Source organism: Castor canadensis, chromosome 8 (genome assembly GCF_047511655.1).
Source record: "Castor canadensis chromosome 8, mCasCan1.hap1v2, whole genome shotgun sequence".
Lineage (NCBI taxonomy): Eukaryota > Metazoa > Chordata > Mammalia > Rodentia > Castoridae > Castor > Castor canadensis.
In genome coordinates this window covers 151,191,052-151,214,734 of record NC_133393.1, presented here as the reverse complement: position 1 = coordinate 151,214,734, position 23,683 = coordinate 151,191,052, and the positions used below count along the sequence as shown (strand labels likewise).

The window sequence follows — 23,683 nt, the reverse complement described above, 5'->3', positions numbered from 1 at the left end:
GACCCCAGTGCCTCGCGGTCTGGCTGTCCAGTCTGCCTGTGACTTCACTGAAGCACAGCCCTCCCTACGCTAACTCTGCTCCGCACTGTCACGAAGAGGTAGAGTGGCCCGAATTGTCAAAATCAGGGCTGAGGATCCAGGCGCGCGCCTCCCGCGCCCCGTCCCGGGTTTGACCAGCCTTGCCTCGCCACCCGAAAGACCGTCGGTTGTGCATGCTCGGCGCACCTTGCACGGGTCGGCACTACCCTCTGCCACTGGGCTATTTCTAGACGGAATGTGGCACGCTCTTATCCTCCATACGCGGGTCGCCAGCTAGGGAAAGCAAGCGGGTGGGTCTGCAGAGGGGCCGTGCTCGCTGGCCTGCGTGAAGCCAGCGAGAGGCCCTCTTCTGGCGCTGGGAACCCGGTTCCAGTGGCGGAGAGTGAACAGTTAATTGGGGTACTCGCTCCTTTTGCTGGCCGCCAGGCCTCCTCCTCGCCCAGTCTTGCTCCCGCACAGCGTGCCTCAGGCCTCAGATTCCTCCTCGCCCTCCCTCCAACATTGCGCATCCCTCGATGAGTCGTGTGGCGTCCAGAGTACTCAATCGGGTTCAGGCCCGCGTTGTGCCCCTAGTTCCCGAACCCGAGAAGAGACCGGAAGCACAGTGATGTGAATGCTGCAGGGACAGTCACATCCCAGGGCTGGAAGAATGCACGTAGGTGGCCTTGGAAGACCGTGCTAGCAAACGTGCGCACCGCACCTTTGGAGCCTTGGCAAGTGTAAGGCCAAAGAGTCAACTGGGAGTTTTCGGGCCCAGTAATTCCAGCCCTCCTCCCACGACACTGACCCATCCACTACAGCCAGAGCAAATGCCACTGTGTCAGTAGCCAGTCACTGAATACCTACTGTATTTCAGATCGGTTCCTGCCCTCTCTGAGCAATCTACCTAGGGAAGCACCCTACAAGATGAGGGCGGGTTTCAGTATTTTTGAGGCCTGAAGAAAAATACTGCTGGACGCCAGTGGCTCACGCCTGTAATCCTAGCTATTCAGGAGGCAAAGATCAGGAGGCTCGCAGTTCGAAGCCACCCGGGGCAAATAGTTTGCAAGGCCCTATTTCGAAAAAACCCATCACAAAAATAGGGTTGGTGGAGTGGCTCAAGGTGAAGACCCTAAGTTCAAGCCCCAGTACCGCAAAAAAAAAAAAAAAAAAAGGAAAGATAAAAAGAAAGAAAAAGACAAAAAGACTGCGTGAAAGCGCTGTGATGGGGAGAGAAAGGCGGAAGCCTTGCTGAGAAGGTGGCAGCGCAGCATGGTCTAGAGCGCAAATCCGTGAGCCTGTGAGGGTCCCAGACGCACTAGCGCCCCAAGGACGACCCACAACTTGCACCCCGCACCGGGTCGGTAAGGGTTAACTAGCTGCCGGCGGGAAAGTAGTCCCGGCCTGGCGCCGCGCCCCGCCCCGGCAGGGCGGAGGGACGTATCACTCAGGGGTGGGGAAGCCGGATCCGTGCGCAGGGTTGCTAAGGGTGAAACTTTTCATTGACTTTGCTCACTTCGGGCCGGGCGCGGGAAGGTGCGGGTCGTCGTAGGAGTTAACAGTGGCACTGACAACGCGGAGCCAGAAGGGCAGGACAACCCGCCGGCCACTGCCCTGACCATCCTCTGCTCCTCCGGTCCGCCATCCCCGCGCGTCAAAGCTGGCCGGCCCGCCCGCCCTCCGTCCCCTGCCGCCAAACCCGACCTCCAAAAAGCTGAAAGAATTATAGAGTCTTAGCCCATCACCCCCCGTTCTCCCCTAACTTAACGACGAAAAGGACACATCGGTACCCAACCTTGCGGAGCCCGGGAAGGCTGGGAGAGCGACCACCGCCCTGCGCTCAGGACCACCCCGGCAAGAGAAGCTGCCCGCGGCCGGCCCACAACTCGCGGAGACCCGAGTGAGTGTGGGAACATGTGGGCTGGGGCCCACCCTGACACCGCCGGCCAGACCACCACCCCACCCAACCCCACTCGCGTTCCTGGCTTTGCTGGATACTCCATGTCGCTGTCGCCACCCCGCCCCCCACCCCCGGCCAGCATTTCCCTCTAACCCCCTCCTATTCCCTGTGCTTTTCTTCCCTTCACTCTTTCTCTGGTCCCAAGAGCCCCCTTCTCTCCCAGCTCCAAGGGTGGCCTCCTGGGTGGGGTGCACTTCCTCCTTTCCTTCCTCCCCCAGCTCTTCATATTCCAGGTTACTCGTTAGATTTTTCTTGTTCTCCAAAGAAACATAACACCCATCACTGTTAAATAAATCAGAGAAAAGAAGGGGATCCGGGCCTTGAAACTGCTTCTTTTCCTGTGTGTGCGAAAGGGGTGGTAATTATTAATACGGCTTATTTCTGGCCCTGGAACCTGAGAGCTGTAAGTTGCACACTCCATTTTTGGCGATGGGACCGGTTGGTGGAAACTGTCCTTGGATTTCAGAACCGAAATCCATTTCAGCCTGAGCTCTTTATCCTCTTCTGTGCTTTAGGGGAAAACTGGGTGGGAAAAAGTACCCATAGATCCCTAGCCAGTGAGTGGACCCTCCTTGATCTCGGTGGCCTACCTGGGAGGGCGGATTCTACTCCCAAACTTCTTCCTCTCCTGTCCAGGGGATGGACTGCGTCCTTTACCAGAAATCTGGGGAGGAAGAGGGAGCAGACTGGAGGAACAGCCTCCTTCTCTCCCCTGGGAGCAACTTGGAGACCAGCAGACAGGTGCCTGCTCTGTATCTAACCTTTTTTTTTTTTTCCTCCTTCCTCCCCCATTCTACCTTGGGAGTAGGTCCCTCATCTCTTGATTTCCCAGCAGAAAAACACCTCCTATTGCTTTTTTTGGGCTCTTGCCCCCATCCCTCTCTAAGCAGCTTGTGTGGGAGGAAGGATTAGGGAGGTTTAACACCCTGTCGAGGAGCTTTGCGGAGGATCTGGTAAATTTGGTCGTATGGTAGACCTTGCAGTGGGAGGAGACTCGCACACAAAATTTTAAGTATTAGAAAATGATGTTCAGGTTTCAGATGTATGGTTTTCCCTTGCTTGCCCTACAACCACTTTCCATTTCCCTCACCCGGGTCTGGTTACTCAGACTTGGATTAGAAGTGGGGTGAGGCTTGGGCCCTGCTGGCTTAAGGCCTTCTAATTGTCCGCCCGGCGCCTCCCCACAGCGTAACTGGGAGTTTCTTTGGCGGAGAGGAGGGGAGAACTAGGTCTAATTCCTGCCTCTCCTTTCCTGGCTCTGGGGTGCTGGAGCCGAGCCTATTAGGTATTAAGTGAAAAGAGTTCGTTTCTCTGACTGCACAGTCCCGACAGCAACCCGAGATAGCTACCGCCCAGCTCTTGGAATTCAGATTAGGAGGGGACGCGGCCTGTCCTAGCCCACCCGTCACCCATAAAAACTCATTAGAAGCACATCCTTAATTCAGCAGGGCTATGAAGAGAAAGGGGAAAGTTCAGCCCCTCGTGAAGCCGGAACGCGGACGTGGTGGGAGGGATACACCCCAGCGAGCAGGCCTTGGCAGATTTATACGAAATGTCTTGGGCGAAGGGAGGGGGCGCGCGCCCACCGCAGTGCGCATGTGCTTCGGAAACTTTTTCTGGGCTCCTGACCCTTGGCTGGGTCCTCCTGCCGGGCATGCGCAGTGGGGCCGTCTGGGCCCTCGTAGAACGCGCGGAGTAGTGTGCTCGAAAGTAGGTCACGCGCGGGCGTCCGGAGGACTACAGATCCCAGGGTGCAGAGCGCGGCCCCCCCCCCCCCCGGCGTTTGCGGCGAGGCGAATCCCCGGGTCTCTGAAATACCTGGAGCGCCCTGCCCTGAACAGAGGCCTCATAGTCAGACTCGGGGTGGCTGGGCTGTGCTGGGTAGATGGTGTGTGACTGTGCGATGTGCAGTCGGCATAAGTCCTGGAAACTGTGCGATCCATATTCTGCCATGTGGTGACTGCCTCCGGGACGGCGGGTGGGATGGGGACTGGCCCTCTCCCGGCTGCGGTGACAGCTACTGACCTTGTTGAGACTGACTCTCAGCCCTTGCCTCACTTTATTTCTATCCGTGAGTGCTTGATTGTAGTATGCTCTGAATGTTAACGATTTAAGGTACATTCTTTCACCATTCTTTCTCCTGTCCCTTTTTAAAATGCAAGTCTTTGTCTTTTTGTTAAACACTTTTCCTAAAACCCAAGTCAGCAGAAGGTATCTGAATCCAGGTTTAACTTTGTGGCTGGAAGTAAACAAGTGAAGGAGTATAAATTTCTTAAACTGGGCAGAATTTACACTTGCAACTTTTGTGTGTGTGTGTGTGTATGGGAGTGCGATTTAAACTCAGGGCTTCAGTGCTTGCAAAGCAGGCGTCCTACCACTTGAGCTTCAGTACATTTTGTTCTGGCTATTTTGGAGATGGTGGGCTTCTCTGAAACTGTTTGCCCAGGCTGGCCTCAAATAGCCATCCTTCCTATCCCGATGTTAGCCTCCCAAGTAACTAGGATTATAGACTGGTGCTTGGCTACTTGCAACTTTTTAATATATTGACAAAAAAAAGGAGAATTTGTTATGCTAAACACTTGTTCACACATACACACCCCTTTTTGCTATTTTTCTGAAGTTTTGTTTGGAAAAGATCCTAAGAGTCTTCAGCTGCGTAATGTTTCTATTTGTTCCTTTTATTGAAGAATAGTTGTTTCTAAGCTTTCTAATTTTACCATACTTCCACAACTATTTTACATGTAAGTTCTAGAACTTGTCCTTCACTTTCTAAAGAATAAACACACTCATTGGTCACTCCTATCTTAGCTATAGATAAGACAGCACCAATTCTTTAATCCTTTGCTTCATAAGCTTCTTGAAGGCAAAATTAAAGCCTGAGCTAATAGAGCAGAAAATCTCATTCTAGTTGTCTGGTATTTTTGTAAGGTTCCACCTCACAGTCATCTGGCCTGGCCTGTTCTCCAATTATAGAGGCAAAGGTGGCATTACACACTTCCTTATTTGTGCACAACATTACTGAGGTATAAGTTGGTATGCAGCTTTAGTTGCTTATGCTGCAGAAAATGGTTCACTAGGCAGGGCTGATGACAATGGTTCTATTGTATTTTGGGGTGGGAGGCTAATTTCCTAATGACTTTGGTCCACATTTAAAATGCTCCCATTTTGAGACTGTACTGTTCAGGGGCTGTTAACTTGGAAGGCAATTATACAGCAAAGTTTAGGAGGCCTATAAAGTTGTAAAATCCCTTTGACCTGGGTAGAATACTAAGACACACATTTTGAGAGGCACTGCAGTACCTTGGAAAAAGTGTCATGTGTTGACTTCAAGTCTGTTTTACTTTTCAAAAATACTTTTTGAGTAACCATTTCAGCAGCACATGTGCTAAAATTGGAACAATTCAGAGACGATTAGCATGGCCCCTGTGCAAGGATGACACGCAAATTCGTGAAGTATTTGGTATTTTTAAAAAACGAACCATGAAAACAATTTTTTTTTTTTTTTACTTTTTTTTGTGGAGTGGCAAAACTAGGGTTTGAATTCAGGGTCTCATGCTTGCTAGGCAGGCGCTCTACCACTTGAGCCACACCTCCAGTCCATATTTACTCCGGTTATTTTGAAATGAAAGCTCCTTATTCTTTTTACCATTCTTCTCTTTTAACATAAACGGAACCTGGAATTGGTCCATCTTGATCATGAATAGACATTTGAAGAAACCTGAGATCAACTCTGTGTTAGAAGCTGGGATGAAGGAGCAAGTAGGATTTCCTGAATTCTAAGTGTTCCGTGGCAGACTTGGAGAGAGGCACAATCACAGTACCTCTGCTGACTTCCTCTCTGTCTCTCAGACCTGGAATGAGGATTAGACTAGATTGAGCCACTGTCCTATGCTGCTCCAGCTTGACCCCCAGCCCCCTCTCTTCTCAGATATAGTCACCCCAGAAATTTTTTCCTGAAGATTTATTCCTAAAAGTGCTCTTAGGAGCCATGAGCCCAGGCCTTGGAATTAACATGGAATGTGTTGGGGTGGGTGTTAAGAAAACTCAAGACCCACAGCCTGGAGTTAGTACTTGGATACTGCATTATGGAATCAGAAGAGATTTTAATCAAAATTCAGCCCTGAGTCCTTCACAGGAGAGAAGATGCCCTTGGCAGGTCATGGATCGACCTTGTCTCTCCTGAGCTCAACAGCATCTTGCCTTGTCTGGGCAAGGACTTGTTCTGGTCCTGCCTTCCCTCAGAAATGACCCTTTTCAGTTCAGTTTCTCCCTGAGCATGAGTCCCTTTTGGAGAAGGAGATTAAGATTGCTGACTCTCAGAACCTTACAGATCATCTTCCTGAAACATGAGGCTGGCCCATACCTAAGAAGTAAACTTTTTTGACCTCAGTGGGATCTGGCTGTGAGAGAATCCCAAAATAACAATCGGAGTGTTTATCTTGGGCTGCCTTCTCTTCAGGGCTCTCCAAACACTTGATAAATCTGATCCAGTGCCGAGGACAGGTGGTCAGACAGACCCTGGGAGGCTGAGTGATGATGGGTCCCCTGCTGGAGACTAGGGTGATGGAAAATTTCTTCCCCCTGCCATCCTCATCACTTACATGCTTGCCAGGAACTACAGAGATTCCCTCAGGCCATGCCAGTGCTTCTCAGCACTGTTGGTCTCATTTCCTGCTCCTTTCCTCTGCTTTCCTGGGGATCATAGCCTTTTCCCTATTTTTGGAGACTCTCTGGATGGAAATGCAAGCTTTGGAACACCATAGAGTTTGCAAGTTTGAGAACACTATGTAGTTTTTAAATCAGTTCTGCAAATCCAGACTGAGCCCAAAGCATACACTTCCATTGGGGCCTAGGTGACAGATGGAGGTGACTAGAGTCCAAGCTCCAGTGAAAAGTTGGCAGTGCTCCTTCCTGTTCAGTGACCTGTATCCCTTTCTGTTTAAGGAGGACAGCTAAAGATTTTAATCTTACCTCTTGACCTGTGACAGTTTGGGGGCAGGATTTCACCAAGATATTGTGGAGACAACAAGGGCCTTCTCTGGCTGAATTGAGGAGACTGGGGTGTGTGTGTGTGTGTCTGTGTGTGTGTGTGTTTCACAGTGACCTGAATTCTCAGTGGTGGAAAATACAGCACCCCTATCTATTTAGAATTACATTAGAATAATATCTAATTTTATCAAGTATTTATTAATTGCCAAGTTCAATGTGAGGCTTCATTTTTGAGCTTCACACTAGCCTCATGTTACCAGTGAGAAAGCTAAAACTTAGGAGAAAGTGACTTGTCCTCTGTCACACAGTTAAAGTAACCATTGGTGGAGCAGAAATGGACCCCTAGATCTATGTGATCCAAAGTTGGTGCTTTTCTTTCTTTTTATTCTTTGCCATTGTTCACCACTGCCTCCTGCATATTTAGTAATGATACCCCTTTCCTTTTATATTTTCCAGAACCCTGTGGAGCCCAAGGTGCCCACCTCCTTTCTCCTGCCACTGCCCTTGGCCTGTGCGTGTGCCCTGCGCTGACTCGCTGCCTGGGAGGATCATGCAGCTAGAGATCAAGGTGGCTCTGCACTTCATCATCTCCTATTTATACAACAAGCTGCCCCGGCGCCGGGCAGACCTGTTTGGGGAGGAGCTAGAGCGGCTTTTGAAAAAGAAGTATGAAGGCCACTGGTATCCCGACAAGCCATTGAAGGGTTCTGGCTTCCGCTGTGTTCACATTGGGGAGATGGTGGACCCTGTGGTAGAGCTAGCTGCCAAGCGGAGTGGCCTAGCAGTAGAGGATGTGCGGGCCAACGTGCCTGAGGAACTGAGTGTCTGGATTGACCCTTTTGAGGTGTCCTACCAGATTGGTGAGAAGGGAACTGTGAAAGTGCTCTACCTGGATGAGAACGAGGGTGGGGGAGCCCCAGAACTGGATAAGGAGATCAAGAGCAGCTTCAACCCTGATGCCCAGGTATTTGTACCCATCGGCAGCCAGGACAGCTCCCTGTCCAACTCCCCATCACCGTCCTTTGGCCAGTCACCCAGCCCCACCTTTATTCCTCGTTCTGCCCAGCCCATCACCTTCACCACCGCCTCCTTTGCTGCCACCAAATTTGGCTCCACCAAGATGAAGAAGGGTGGTGGGGCATCAAATGGTGGGGTTGTGGCCAGCAATGGGGCAAGTGGCCAACAGCCACCACAGCAGCAGCCTCGCATGGCCCGCTCACCTACCAACAACCTGCTGAAGCACAAGAGCCTCTCTTTGTCTATGCATTCACTGAACCTCATCACAGCCAACCCGGCCCCTCAGTCCCAACTTTCACCCAATGCCAAGGAGTTTGTGTACAACGGTGGTGGCTCACCCAGCCTCTTCTTTGATGGGGCTGATGGCCAGGGCAGTGGCACTTCAGCCCCCTTTGGGAGCAGTGGAGCTGGCACCTGCAACAGCAGCAGCTTCGACATGTCCCAGGTATTTGGAGGTGGCACCAACAGCCTCTTCTTGGAGAAGACACCCTTTGTGGAAGGCTTCAGCTACAACCTGAACACCATGCAGTATCCCAACCAGCCGTTCCAGCCAGTTGTGCTGGCCAACTGACCATCCCCACATCCATTAGGCCAGGAGCACCCAAGACCAGCAGAAAACAGAAAGGAAAGGAAAGGAAAAGAAAAGAAAGGCCAAAAAAAAAAGAGGAAAAGAAAACTATACAAAAAGATTTCTAGTTTTACTCTCACTTCTAGAAAAAAGTTCCAGCCCAGGCATGGAGTGGGAGGGGGCTTTGGAAGCACAGTATCGAGTTTAACTCAACCCCCTGACTTTTTTTCCTGCCTGCCTCTGATCTATTAGGTTGGTTTGGGTTTTGTATTTTCTTTCTTTTTTTTTTTTTAACATGTAGGTTTCTATATAACATCTTTGATTAGTGGCTTCCTGTGCTAAGAATGGTCCAGATGTGAATTGCTGCTCCTTGCTCCCTCCCTGCCTCCTTCACACTCCTTTAGGATTGATGTGTCCAAGCTCACAGGGAAGGAAGAGCAGCAGCTAGAGCCAAACCCTCCCCAGAGCAGGGAGAGGCTGGCCTAGTGTCACTGCCTCTGTTACCCAGCTGTCCTCTCAATCAAAGCCATCCAACCTCAGCAGGCCTTCTCAGTCCCTGCCACCCAAATAGGTCTAATCCCAGACCCCACTCCCTCTCAGGCTAGGCCACAGGTAGCTGCTGGCTGGCCACTTGACACCCTCCCCCTAGAGCTGTCTCTGACTCCAGGGAGGTAGCACTTTGTCTAGTTGAAATCCTTTCATCTCTGTCCCATGGCCCCATCCTACCATCTCCTCCTGGCCTAGATGACCCTCATGGCCCGGGAGACCACCTCTCTTTATCCAATATAGACAGTCTCTGAGGTTGTAGTGTGGGGGGGTGTGCATGTGTGCGCTCTTGCGTGTGTGTTTTGCTCTCCTGTGCTGAAGGTTTATGAACCATGTGGGACTTCCCCTCTGGATGTGACTCTGGGTTGCAGCAAGTGCTTATTTATGTATGAGGTTGGGTTGGGGTGGGTTGTCAGTCCTTTTGTAGATCAGTATACCGTGGCTGTGCCTAAGACACTCCCAGGGGAAGGCACTGCAGAAGGAACTGATTTCCAGACTGTGGAGGGATCTGCACTTTTGTTTGTTTTTGACCCAAAAAAAAAAAAAGTTAACTTTGAAGGGGGAGAAATACCCAAGCCTCTAATACCTAGAATTCCCTAGACTTTGGTGAGCCTATGTATTACCTTAGCCCAGGGTGAGAGCCCCTCACCTAAGCACCTTTCCGGGACAGGAAAGCAGGGCTGGAGTTTGGAATCAGTGCCTAGAGTGGGCAGTCCTGAGCCTGGAATTGAGACTTCCTGGTCTTTTGGTTGTAAGTGTTATTTTAGTACATTTGTACCCCTGCCTAAGAGCTTCTGGGTTCCTTTTTCTTGCCATTCCCTCTCAGGACCTTGATGCTGTAAGGTGCAGTCTTCTGGGCAGGCCAAACTGGATACCACATGGCCTTCCCTGCTAATGCATCTGGGTGATAGCTATAGCAAGGCACTTGCTCCCTTACCTCTGCAGAAGAGAGGGGTTTTCTCCAACCCTAGGGACAGCTTGCAAGCCACGATGCTTTGGCAAGTTGGGCACTTAGCATCAGGGTCCATCACCAGAAAGCATCAAAGCCCCAGGCACCCTCCATCCACCAACTCCACCCCCACCCTAGGCCCCCGGGTAGGAACTGCTGTGGCAGTGGGTCCGACCCAGACAGACACTGCCAACCTCTCCCTGAAGTGGGCACCAGCTCTACCTCCCCCAGAGGGGCAAGGCCTGGCTTCTCAGCCCAGTACCATCTGTCCCCTAGACCTCAAGGGGCCTGCCCAGTCTGGGGGCTGCCCTCTCCCTTATCCTCAACTCCCACACAGGTGACAGGCCTGGGCAGATGGCTTCTCTCTGGGACAGGTTGGGTGCTGCCTTATCCCCTTCCCCAGCCCTTCCTCCCACACTTACGCATACAGGTACCACCTGGACCCAGGCCAGCTTGTTTCTCACACATACTGAGAGAGGGGAGCCGAGCCTCTCTGTATCCTTTGAAATACGAAGAAAAATACGTGTTCAGGAGCATGAGTCCCACACTGGGCTTTTGGGCCCAATTCAGTCCGTCTTGTCTCAAATCTAGGCATCTTTGCTTCAATTTTATGTTTTTTAAGAAAACAAAAACAAACTGCACTAATTTACCTGGTTTCGTAGGAAGACTTTTTTTTTTTATATTTTACATTTTTTGGTGTCCGTTTGTATTGAATAATTTGCTACATTTGTAAAATGGAAGAGGTATATATAATATATGTATATTTCTAACATAAGAAACGTAATTTTTTTCTTTTCAAGATTTTTTCTTAAAAAGAAGAGATGAACCGATATTTTTTCAGGAAAAACATACTTTAAAATAAAAAAAAGAGGAGGATAAAACCTTTTTCTCCCCTTTCTCCATCCTCTCTCTATCCCTCTTTCCAAGGAACAAGTCAAAAGGTGGATTACCTTGTAGGGGATGTAAACTGTCAGTCCAGAATGATGGCTTTTTCTCAGTGCAGTGAGCTGTAGATTCTCTAGTTTTCTCAGAAGGGATGGGGAAGGGGAATTGAGACAGTCGCAGAGAGGAACAGGGAAATGACCTTTTTTTCTTTAGTGAAGGAGGAATACAATCAAATATTTTGTATTCAGAATGTTGTGCAATATTGGAATGGGACATTGGTGTGTTTAGATATTTAGTTTAAAAACAAAACAAAAAGACTGATCAAATCTGTACAGTTTATATTGTTCCAGATTTTTTTAAGTTTGTATTAAAAGCATGATATATAATAGCTTTCTGCTCGCTTCTAGCTTGTTTTATTTCTGGGATGAAAAGAATGGGAGTGGCCCAGCTCCTGTGGGCTTCAGGAGACAGGTTGGTCAGCCTCAGAGTGACTGATCTCTGATGGACATAATTGACTCCTTTACTGTGCCCACTGCTATGGTCCTTTTCCATATTGGAAACAGGTTCCGTGAAGTTAGAAACTGCCTCAGATAGTAGGTAGTGGGGCCAAGACTAGAAGCAACTTTGAAATTGGGGTACCTCTTGCTTTTTTAGGAGCTGCCTGTTCTTCAGAGGAGAGTGGGATGAGCTCCAGCCTGCTCTAGATCTAGCACTGCCCACCCATGCCACTTCACCCTTAGGGTGATAAGGTCAAGGAGAGCCCGCCTACACCAGATTCTGTCCAAAAACCTGGGGCTTGGGTTCTCAGCTCATTTCTTGGGCCAGGCACCTCCAGAGCTGCTTTAGAGGTGAGATGACCCCAACGTCATCTGGGCCTGAGCCCAAGGTTGGAAAGCAGCCATCTTTCTGCTGTCAGCTGATTTCCTTAAGATCTCAGCCACCACCTCCCTCTACCAGGGCCCTGGGGCCATGTTTTTCTTCCCTGAGCCAGTTCCCATTAATGCTATCCACGGTCCCTGGGCTGAACTGAACAGAATATTTGTGAAGATATTTGTTGAATCTTATTTCATCCTCGTCACAGCAGCCTGCTGGTAAAAGGATTATCCCCATTTTGCAGTTGAGAAATGTAAATTAGTAAGTGGTAAAGCTGGGATTTTTGGCTTGTGTCTGACTTTGTATTTATTCAATCCGTTGATGCTGAGCACAGTGTCAGGCTCTTGCCTAGTGGAGAGCAAATCACAGTACCTGCTTTGAAGAGCTGACAGATATTTGCTATAACTGTGATAACTGCTAGAGAAGAAAAATAGAGGGGAGGGGGCCCTTGCCCAAGCTGGGGCAGGGGGCAAGCAAAGTTTGGGGCATCAGCAGGGTAGAGGTATCCTTGGGCCCCTCACTTTGCAAACAGGTCACCTCTTCCCACCCAAGCATATGAGGTGTATCTAGAAGCTTTCAGGCCAAACATACAACCTCTAGACAAGGTCCCAGGAGCCCTGATGTCCAGCCACCTACGTGAGCCATTTCCCCTCTACAGAGCCTGTGGAGAAGAAGGAGGCCCTGGTGCAGACCCAAGTCACTGATGGGGGGGACTTACTCTCCTCTGTCTTGACCTAGAGAAAGCCAGCCCATCTATGTCTCATGGACAGGCATGGGCAGATGGTCCCTAAACTGCTCACCCCTATTGATGTTGCTATAAACACAGGTCCTGACTCAGCAAGTGCTCAATCACTTGCTCTACTCCCTGTCACACACTCAGACCTGAGTGGCCTTAGTGACTTTTAGCCTAGGTACTGAGACTTATCTTCTGGAATAGTCCCTCGGGGTCAAGGCAGAGACACTACAGATTTGAACACCCCCCACACACACACACCCAATTCTTCATGGCATAGACACAGATCACTCCTACATTCATGGCTCCATTTACTCACCAAATGGAGTGGGAAACATGAAGGGGTAAGGAGCTGTCTGGGGCCCCCGCCTTGCAGCAGGGGAAGAAAGAATACTCCGGTAGACTCAGAAGTTTCCCGTAAAAGGCTTGTCCTCAAAGCCCCATCTATACACTTGACAAACTTCCCCATGGATCCATTCTGCCCTAGGAATACAGGTAGAAAAGCAGTTTGGGGACAGGTATGCACAAGGGGCCCGAAAGCCCACAGATTCCTGAAGGCTTCCTGGAGGAGGTAAAGAAAGAGTATGTTAGCCACAAAGGAGAAAGACAAGGCCCACTCCCCCAGAAGCCCATCAGGGCACCTGTACAGGCTGCCCACCAGCCAAGGGCCCTAAGCATGACCAGAATGACGCCTCAGCTGCTTGCTCTGATTTACACTACTCCAAAGCACAAGGGGTCAGGGAAGAGTCTGGACCCTGCTTCTTAGCAGCACAGGTTCCAATCCCACCTCATCCACTCCCTAGCTAGAAGACCTTAAGAAAATCACCTACTCTGGCATCTCATTCCCTCACCACTAAAATGGGGATAATTGTTACATCCTTGTGAGAATTAAATGAAATAATGAGTGCAAAATGCTGAACACACCAGCATGTTTGGAGCAGAGTAAACAAGGGCAAGTATCGTTTTCATCATCGTGCCATTATTGCCCATTCTCAAACACCACTGACCAGCCCAGTCCAGTCTGCTTCCCTGCATCAGCAAACAGGCCGAAACCCAAGGAGGCCAGCAGCAGGACCAGCTGGGGTGGAAAAGCAAACTGTCCTGCCCTGCCCTCTGCCTAGGCGGGAAGCTGCTAGCCTTAGCGAGAAGATGTACTGTGCAGTATGTCTAGCTCCACATCTCCTCCTCTCCAGGGGCCCAGCCTCCTGCCTTGGGATGGGACAGGCCCTTGACGTGTGTCTCTGAAACCTCCTGGGAGTTCCTCCTAGAGGAAGTAGACAGGCGGGTAGAAGTGAGTCACAGACAGCCCTGTTCCCTTGTCATTGCCTAGCTGAGTCAGTGCCCCTAGGTCAAGGGTTGCCACTGCCTGGGCCCCATCACTGCCACCTCCCTGTGAGTGGGGGGGGGCGGGGACACACTCCCTCCTCCTTGCCCTGGGCCTGGCTAGCCCGGGCAACACCTCCCTAGGCAGGGCCTGTGGACAGCTGTACTCCAGCAGGAAGTCTCCAAACCCTTGAGCAATGAGTGCTGATCCTCTGATGTTCAATTTGGGGACATTCACTGCCAGCAAGAGAAGTGGGTTCCAGGTCTTCCAGGCTGCCAATGCACTATGTAACCTTGAAAGTTTCTTGACATTCATCCCATTTGTACAACGAGGGACTGTGGACTGGGCCCCTGTCCAGCTAGGTCATTTGGCCAAACTATAAAATCTAATCAAACTACTGCTGAGCTGTGGTATGGCTAGGTAAGTCTGGGCAGGAGAAAAGGCCTCATCCAGCAGCCTGAACATCCACGCTCTTCTAGCTGTGCCCTGATCTACTTTATTCTACACTGAATATTCAGCATTCAACATGGAGCCTCAGGACTGGGGATGGTGCTTGCCTAGCCTTGTGTGCACAGGCCCTGAGTTTAATCCCCAGCACCACAGGGATAAACTCCTGGCAGGAATAAATTCTGCCTCAGGCCAGCAGTGCAAGATGACCTTGAAGAGGTCCTCAGGACCGCGTGTTGGGCTTTTCAGCCCAGATGAGAAGTTGAGATTTTATCTTATTCCCCAGGTAGCCTCCTCTGTAGAGGGAGAGTTTATCTCACATATTCATTTGACAAAACTTTCCAGAATGCCTCCTTTGTGCTGAGTCCTGCCCCCAGGAGTGGACTGGCTGGAGGAGAAGACCCAGGCCTCATCCTCAGCGTGGAGTAGAGGGTTCTAGCGGTAGAGGATTGGGATAGAAAACAAAGCCAGGTCTTCCTGACTGCAACACCCACACCAGGTCCATCCCAGAAGATACCCCAGGAAGTGAGCACTCTGAGGAGGCTCCTACCCAGTCCTGGAAGACTTTTCTTCAGAGAGTTGGTGGAAGCCAGTGAGGGAAGCGTTTGAAGAACCAGAGAGAAGCACATGTGCCAAGCACTGCAGGGTGAACTGGCAAGATCTCCTGTGCTTGGTGTTGAGGGGGCCCCAGGAGCAGGGACATGGGGGAGGCAGAGGAGGAACAAGACTCAAGGTCAGGAGTGAGGAGGTGTCAGAGGAGTAAGGGGGTAAAGCCAGGGGCATAGCAAGTGTAGATGACTTCAAGAAGCCGAAAGAGCTGGGTGCCGGTGGCTCAAGCTTGTAATCCTAGCTACTCAGGAGGCTCATGGTTCAAAGTCAGCCCAGGAAAATAGTTCAAGAGACCCTATCTTAAAAATACCCAACACAAAAAAGGGCTGGTGGAGTGGCTCAATTGGTAGAGCACCTGTGTAGCAAGAGTGAGGCCCTAAGTTCAAACCCAGTACAGCCAAAAAACAAAAAAACAAGCAGAAGCTCAGGACTGAAAGGCCCAACCAACATTCAATTATTCATTCAACAAATATTTACTACATGCTGGATCCTGTTCTCTGCAGAAACAAAACAAAGCCCTCCCTCAGCAGGTTTGTGAATTCTAGTGGGTGAGAGAAACAATAAATACAATAAGGAAACTAGGAAATCTACGCAGATATGTCCTCAGGGAAACAAAACAGGGTAACGTGAGTGTTGCGTGAGGGAGCATTGATGGGGGGAGTCATACTCTACTGTCAGAGAAGGTTTCCCTGAGTAAGTGGCAGTTAAATGGAGACCTGGAATATACAAAGGAGTTAGAGGGACCCATCTTGTCTCTTGCCTGCCCCTTCCCCTATGGGGCTGCCCTCCCCCAGCTGTCCTTGCCTCTCAGCTCCCTTCCTGCTTGACACTGTGGAGTTGCAGCTTATGGCATGTGTGACTTTTTGTGAACCCAGCAGCTCAGCTTTCTTCTCTGTAAAGTGAGGAGACAAGGCACTACCCAGCTCAGGGGCACAGGGCCCCACACAGTTGGTTCTCTGTCTGAGCAGGCCTCTCACCTTGGATCAGCTGGCATATTGGGATGGGCAGAGGAAAAATGCCAAGAGCAGAAGACAGGCATCTCAGGAGCCCAGCTGGCTTGTCTGAGAGTCACCTTGGAGCCTGTCCCATGGGATTTGCTTGAGGTCATTTTCTAGGCAGAGGGCATGTGTTGGAGCAGGGTGCCCCTCTTAACAAGACAGGGGAAGTAAGGCAGGCACAGCTAGCTGAGCAGTGTCCTGGCCTCTGTGAGGGCAGCTCTGATCTGTTCATGCCAGGGCTGGAGACAGGCTGGGTTGGCTCAAGGCCCAGAGGGAAGGGCCAGTTCAGTGCCATGGGTCAGGAAGTGGGGGGGCCTATTAGGATCTCTCTTTGGACACAATGTTCTAGACTGCTCCATAGTTTGGATGGCCGACAGGGAACAGTGGCTGGCAAAGTGTATAGGCAGCTGGCTGACTGGGCGGGCAGGCAGCCAGCCTGAGCAAAGGGCTGTTCTTACAACCTGTCCTGCCACCTTGGGCAAAGAAAAGGCTAGCTCTCTAAAGAAAGGGGGCCTGGTAAGCTGCAGGGACCTCAGCAATCTCTCTCTACCTTATGCCTCTGTTTCCCCGTATCACTAACAACTGCCATGATTTGAGCTAAATTCTGTAAGAGTGCACAGTCCTGAAAATGTTGGCCAGCCCCATTCTAGCTGTGTGACCTGGGTAGGTCACAACCTCTCTGAAACTCAGCTCTCATCTGAAAAATGGCATCTACTTCTTTGGTGTGAATGCATGGAAAGAATTTAGGATGGTGACCCTCGAGGAGAAAGCACTTAGTGGCGTAATGTTTGCAATTATCACCACATTCATAAGCAACAATAACATTTGTTTATTAAGGGCTCCTGTGTGCCAAGAGCTCTACCTGCATTATCTCAAGTGCTGACAGCAGTCTCATTTGTGTTTTACAGGTGAGGAAACAGTGCACCAGGAATCAAAGTGACAAGCCTAAAGTCACACAGCTGATATTAGGGAACTGAGTGACTCCCACTGTGGGCAGAAGGCCAGTGGGTGGACCCTGGGGGTTCCCAAAGGCTGAGGCTGAACCAGGAAGGGACCCAGGGGTTCCTTGGGACACAACAGCTAAACCTAGACACTGGACCTCACACAGGCCACTCCTAGGAGAGTCCAAACTCAGACCCAGGCAGGTGAACCAAAAGCTCAGGAAAAGCTGGTGGAAGTGGGGAGAGGGGGCACGCAAGCATTCCTTTACTCATTGGGCAAATATTTATTGAAGGCAGTAGAGTTTGGTGTTGCCACACATGGGCCTGGAGCCAGACTTTGAGCACAGACACCATCACTTGCAATGTACATGGCTTGGCGGTAGGGTGACTCCCAGTTTTCCTACTGACAGTCTCTTAAAAATCACTCAGGTAATTCATGACACACACACTGCCCCCTCCTCCTCTGGTACTGGGGCTTAAACTCAGGCACTCTATGGCTTGATTCACCCTCCCAAACCACCCCTTTTTTTTTTGCAGTGCTGGGGATGAAACTTAGGGCCTCTGACAGGCAAGCACTCTACACCCCTAGCCCCTCAGTTTTGGGCAAACCAGGACACTTGGTCACCCTCTGGAGAAGCTACTCTACCCCTTATTTTCCTCAATTGTAAAAGGACACTTTAATTCTTCACTGGCAGTGCTGTTCAATGCCTTGGGCTCACAGTACAGAGTGGTAAGTGGGATCAGGGACAGAAGCATTCATCTCCTACTGGTGGACCCAGTAGAAGGGGAAGGAAACAGATATGACTGTCCTTACTTTGTAGATGAGGAGACAAACTTTCAGTGTCAGAGAGGCCTGGACAGATGCCTTCCTCATCCCTGAGCCTACTCTTTGTAGGTGATCAAAACGGGTGGTAGAGAGAATGCAGGGGATCTTCAGGTTCTCTCAGGGGTCCTTGAGACCCCTCCCCACTGCACCAGCTCAGAGGGTACCTACCGTCTGCAGCTGCTGTGAAGCCACAAGGCAGTCCAGACCACTGACTCCCAGGGCAAAGACCAAGGTCCACAGGGGGATGACTGGCTCAGAAGACACAGTGACCTATCAGCCCAGGGTCCAGCCAACTACTGCACTGTGCCAGGTCCCTTGGGAGAGGGTGAGGGGCAGATAAAGAGAGTTCTTAGCCACCCGGGTTAAGTATTCAGCAGGTGTTGATAAGATTGTGTTCTTCCCTACCACACTAGAAGGGGCCATTTTATACAAAGGAGGAACACTGAGGTTCAGAGAGGCAAAGTCTGCCCAAGGTCACCAAGAGGTAGGCAAGGAAGCAACTTTACTGCCGGGCGTTAAAGACACGGTAGCTAGGCACAGCGGGGTGGAGAAGCTTTTGCGGAAGGCTTCTTGAGTAGGGGACATCCAGAGTCCTTAAACCAGGCCGCAAAACAAGAAGCGGTGCCCCCAGGTTGAGCTGGAGTCCTCACCGCAGTCTGGTCTCCTCTGGGGACCTAAGTCACCCCATCTCCGCGTGTGCCCCGCTGAAGTGGGGGATCGGTTGCCTGTCGCACGCTAAGAGAAAGAGGAGAGGCGCGGGCCACACGAGGCCGCGCTTGAGACTGCGGACACGCGCACGGGGGGGAGGGAGGGGATTACGTAATGGGAGACGCGGGGGCGGGCGGGGCGTCAGCGCGGGCGCGAGGAGCGGTGGGGCGCCCCCTGCTATGAATAGCGCGGCTGTTCGGTCCGCGTGACCCCCGCGGCCCTCTCCGTGCCGGCCACCGAGCCCGCGAGGCTGGGGGTGGGAAGGACACCTGGGAGACCTAGGCACGGGGAGGGTCCGGGTCGCCCTGCGGGCCGGGCACACTCCCCAAGGCGGACCGGGGCCCGTCTCGCTGCTCCCCGCCTCGGCCCCCTTCCCGGCTCCCCGGGCCCGGAGCCTCCTTTCCTGCCTCTTGTAGTCTGCAAGTCCTTTGCCCTTCCCCATGGGTCGGGCGCTGTCACACCTCCCGCCTGCCCTGGCTGGGCGCTGAGTCGCGATGCCCCGGGTTCCCCTGTCTTGCCGCCCCGCGGCGGTTCCTGCCTCGCTGCTCGCCGCTCGCGCGGACTTCACCGGCCTCCTCGGCGTTATTTATATCCGCGCCTGTCTCCGCTGCAGGCCGCTCGAAGTGGAGGCGCGGACGCCGCGTGGCCCCGATCTGTGCGGCAGGCCCCGGCTGGCTGGCGAGTCTGCCCGGCAGCCCCTCGCCTAGGCCGGTTTGCCCCACCCGTGGGGAAGGAGGAAGGGGCGAAGGCAGCTGCCACCATCCCCAGCCCACGCGCCACCACTGCTGACTCGATTCGCGCTCCCTCTCTCCCCTGACGCGCGCCCTGCCCACCGGGAGACTGCTTAACAATGCTGGTTTCAGAGTTCCACACTAGGCCATCTGAGTGGGCCTCCTCGGGGCAGGGTCTGAGCCTCTGAATTTGAAACCTGCTTCTTAGGGTTTTAAAGCTTTGTTTGCTGTCGAGTAGGGGAACGGCAGCCTGTTTTGATTTCATGGGGAGGATGTGAAGTTAGAGCAGAGGGGACTGGTGGAGGTCCAGCATGTGAGGACCTCCTTAGAGGATAGACTGGGGAGCCTTGGCCAGAGAGTGTCCTAATCTTGGCCTCAAAATACCCCAACCCCCTGCAAAGCTCTTTGGTGCTTACTAAGGGAGACAGAAGACCTAGCCTTCTATGTAAAGTGGGTCTTGTCTCCATTTTACAAGACTGATAGAGGAGATTTAACCTGAAGAAAGCCCATGGTTAGGAGGGGGAAAAATCAAGACCCAATTTAATTCCTTTATCCAGACACTAGCTAGACACTGGGTATAGAGAGATGAAATTACAGCTCCGTCCCTAAAAATGTTGATACAGGAAGAGGCAATCAGCAAATAACAATCAGAATCACAGTGGTGGTCTGATGGAACAGTGATGGCTCAGAGCTGAAATCTGAAGGATGAATAGGAGTTCCTTGGCAGATACAGGAGGGGTCATTCCAGGCAGCGGGAACAGCTTGTTCAGCTGCTCAGAGGCCTGAAATAGCAATCGCTTTAGGGCTCCATGAGCACTTGGGTGATGCTGAGGTTTAGAATATGTGGATTCCCTGAACACAGCAGAGTCTTGGCTAGGCAAGGGGGCTGCACTTCACCCTGACCACAGGAGAGGGGTGGCGTACAAGGCTCCCTCCCCCCCTGTTTTAATCTCCCCCCATCCTCACCCAGGCTGTACTTTAGTTCTGGACCTAGTTCCATCCTCATCAGCAGCTGAACTGGGGATAGCTGGGAGAGACCCGTTCCTTCCCAGCTGGGCATGATCTGCTTTTCTTGTGTCCTGGGTCTCAGTGTCCTCATCTATGAACATTCAGTGTCCGCCTCAGGGTCACAGTGAGGAGCAGGGTCAATGCATGGGCAGGAGGAGCTTGTCTGTTCTGGCCCATCCAAACCCAGGGCTAGGCATTTGCATACTTGGTGTCTTCCCTGCCCTCCATCCTAGGGGGGTCTTCTCCCACAAAAGTCCTCCCAACCCTGCCCACTAGGCTTCCAGAATCACCTCCTGAGAGCAGTCACTGCTGGCTTGTCTCCTAGGGCTTCCAGATCTCTCAAAGTGGGGCCATAGGCATGTCACAACCTCCCCAGACCTCAGTTTCTTTGATGCAGAATGGAATGTCCCCAAGACTTGGGGTCTGGCAGCTGGCAGCCTCTCTGTTCCAGGACAACCCAGGCAGGCTTTCTCCAAACACACAATTTCCAGGCAGGAGAAGACAAGACCCCTCTCCCCGCCTCCACATACACTTATGTCCCCCTCTGCCACTCCCAGCCCCTGCCAGGGACATCCTGTGCTCTGGGTGATATCATCCAGCCCTGGGAGCTGAGGCTGTAGCTGACAGGATTTATTTTTAAACTCTCAGGCCCTGGTTATCTCCCTACCTGCCACCCATCTTACCCAACCTAAGCTCCCTGCCCTGTTTGGCACATCCCAGTGGAGCCCCCAGGCCAGCCCTGAAGGTCTGTGCGTGTACATTCCAGCGCCTCATAAGGCACCTGTCAGGCATCTAAGAGGCCATCGGGGAGCCTGGACAGGGGCTAAGTGTCTGCTGTCACTGAATCAAGACATGCTCAGGTAAACAGATGGGCCTCTCCAGGGGACCCCAGTCTTACCTCCTTGTGCCTCCTGAAGACCTGAAGCCTAGAAAGTGCAAGGAGCTTGCTAAGGACTACAGGAGTAGCTGGTCTGTAGGTACTTGGAAAGCCTTGCTGTGCCTTAGAGCAGCCAGCAAAGCTTAATTTGTCCAAGACATGGAACCCAGGGCTTTATGCATGCTAGGCTCACCCCCTACAACTGAGCGACATCCCAGCCCTAGGTTTTTGAGACAAGATTTTGCTATGTTAGCCCAAGCTGGCCTTGAACTCAAGATCCTCCTGTCTCAGCTTCCCAAGTGCTGGGATCATAGCCTGGGCCACCATTCCTGGCTAAAGCTGTTTTTAAAAATGAATTCAGTTAGCTGTGGTGGCTCATGCCTGTAATCCCAGCTACTCAGGAGGCAGAGATTAGGAGAACTGCAGTTTGAAGTTAGTGTAAGCAAAAAGTTAATAATAAATTAGGTGTGATGGCATGCCTATGCTCCCAGCTGTGTGGGAGGCTATAGGTAGGAGGCTTGCTGTCTGAGGCTAACCCTGGGCAAAAACATAAGAGCCTACCTGAAAAATAACTAAAGCAGAAAAAAAGACTGGAGGCACATCTCAAGCAATAGAGTGCCTGTCTAGCAAGTGCAAGGCCCTGAGTTCAAACTGATGAAACATGCCTTTTGTCTGTTTTATATGTTAACCTTCTGGATAAGAATGTGGCTAAAAACAAAGTTCTCCTGCAAGAAAACACTTGAAAATGGCAACTTCGAATTTTCTATCCTCACAGCTTCCCTGGAGGCTTGGTAAGGGTCAGATCTTTTAGCAAATGGAGAAACTAAGGCTTAGAGGGGGAGGGGTGGGGAAGCTCCTGAAGTGGCTGGTTGTGTCTGTCTTCCAGCCCCATGAGAAGTGGACTGATCTACCTTGCCCAGCCTTGCCTGGCCCACAGTTGCTTTAGGTACCCCTATAGCCTGCAGTCTCCATTTCTTGACACTTGAGTGAAGCAAGAAGATAAGGACAGATCTCAGTTTGAATCTTGCCTTTGGCATTTCTTTTTTTTTCTTTTTTCTTCTTTCTTTTTCAGTACTGAGGTTTGAATTCAGGGCCTACACCTTGAGCCACTCCACCAGCCCTTTTTAGTGTTGGGTTTTTTGAGATAGGGTCTCATGAACTATTTGCCTGGGCTGGCTTTGAACTGCAATCCTCCTGAGTAGCTAGGATTACAGGTGTGAGCTACGGGAGCCCAGTTGCCTTTGGCATTTCTTAGCTGTGTGACTTTGGACGAGTCATTTTGCCTCTTTGTTCCTTAGCCACCTGTAAAATGGGGCTAACAATGGGATTTAACTCACAGGGAGAGCTCTGGAAAGGACTGCCTGAAAAGCACTGAGCACAGGCTTGACACCTAGAGGTGCAGGAAGAGATGAGGGAGAGCCAGCTCTGACAGGGCTGCTGGGAGGCCTTGAGGCTTGGCTGGAAAGATAGCCTCCCTGTCTTAGGCAGAGCCAGCAGAATCCCTGTAGGTAGCTGGCTCAGTGCTCTACAAAGAACCCCCTGGAAGGACAGGTGTGGAGAGAGTCCAGCATTAACTCAAGACCCCCTAACTTCAGCAGCTCTTATCTTCTGCTACCACCCCTCCTGCCTCATCTCCCCAGGGGACAGTGTGACCCTTAAGTCAAAGAGTAAGAGCTGGGAAGGCAGGCCCATGGGCTCATTAACAGGGAAGGCAGGAATCAGAAAGGAGCCTAGGTCCCCCTATACCCCCACACTTCAGTGCATCAGCAGAAGACCCCTAGAGCTGGGTTTAAAAAATCCCACTTACTGCAGGGCATGGGAGCTACTCTGGAGGCAGAAACCTAGAGGATGGAGGTTCCAGGTCAGACAGGGAAAAAAAAGTTCATGAGATCCCATCCCAACCAATAAAAAACCTGGGCCTGGTGGCTCATGCCTGTCATCCCAGCTATGCTGGAAGCATAAATAGGAGGCTCCTGGTCCAGGCTAGTCCTGGACTTTATAAAAGAAAAACTCTGAGGCTTAAATAATAGTGTTTGCCTAACAAGTATGAAGCCCTTAGTTCAAACCCCAGTACCCAAAAAAAAAAAAAAAAAAATCACTGAGGATACTCAAACCCCAGTATTGAGGACAAAAAAAAAAAAAAAAAAAAAAGAAGAGAAAAAAGAGAGGCAAGACTCTATCTGAAAAATACCTAAAGCAAAAAGGGCTGGGGGTGTGGCTTCCGTGGTAGAGCACCTACCTAGCAAGTAGCAAGTGCAAGGCCCTGAGCAACCCCAATACTACCAAAAAAAAAACCACTCACTTACTATGGAAGCTGTGCCAAGTCACTTAACCTCTCATAACCTTGATTTTCTTGTCTGTAATGAGGCTGGGGTATAGCTCAGTGATAGAATGTATGCTAAGCATGCGTGAACTCCTGGGTTTGGTTCCTAGAACTGTTTAAAAAAAAAAAAAAGAAAAAAGCCAGGCATGGTGATAATTCCAGCTACTAAAGAGGCAGAGGTAGAGGATCTCGAGTTTAAGGCCAGCCTGACCAAATTTAACAAGATCCTATGATCCTATTAAAAAAAAAAAGTAGTGTGGGGGAAGCTCGAGGTATAGCTCAAGTGGTAGAACACTTGCCTGTAAAGCATGAGTTCCTGGGTTCTATCTCCAGCACTAAAAAAATAAAATAAA

General features: G+C 51.1%; 1 protein-coding gene and 1 non-coding gene across 2 annotated transcripts; both read left to right on the top strand.

Annotated features, from left to right (window-relative positions):
• Positions 1 to 1,221: 1,221 nt before the first annotated feature.
• Positions 1,222 to 11,320, top strand: Tob2 (transducer of ERBB2, 2). Its single transcript, XM_020168173.2, has 2 exons — positions 1,222 to 1,918; positions 7,424 to 11,320. Exon 2 carries the CDS (start codon positions 7,518 to 7,520, stop codon positions 8,553 to 8,555), a length of 1,038 nt encoding a protein of 345 aa, XP_020023762.1. The 5' UTR covers positions 1,222 to 1,918; positions 7,424 to 7,517; the 3' UTR covers positions 8,556 to 11,320.
• On the top strand, positions 5,340 to 5,446 carry LOC141426036 (U6 spliceosomal RNA). Its single transcript, XR_012451149.1, has one exon. It is a non-coding gene; the product is annotated as a U6 spliceosomal RNA (small nuclear RNA).
• Positions 11,321 to 23,683: the final 12,363 nt, after the last annotated feature.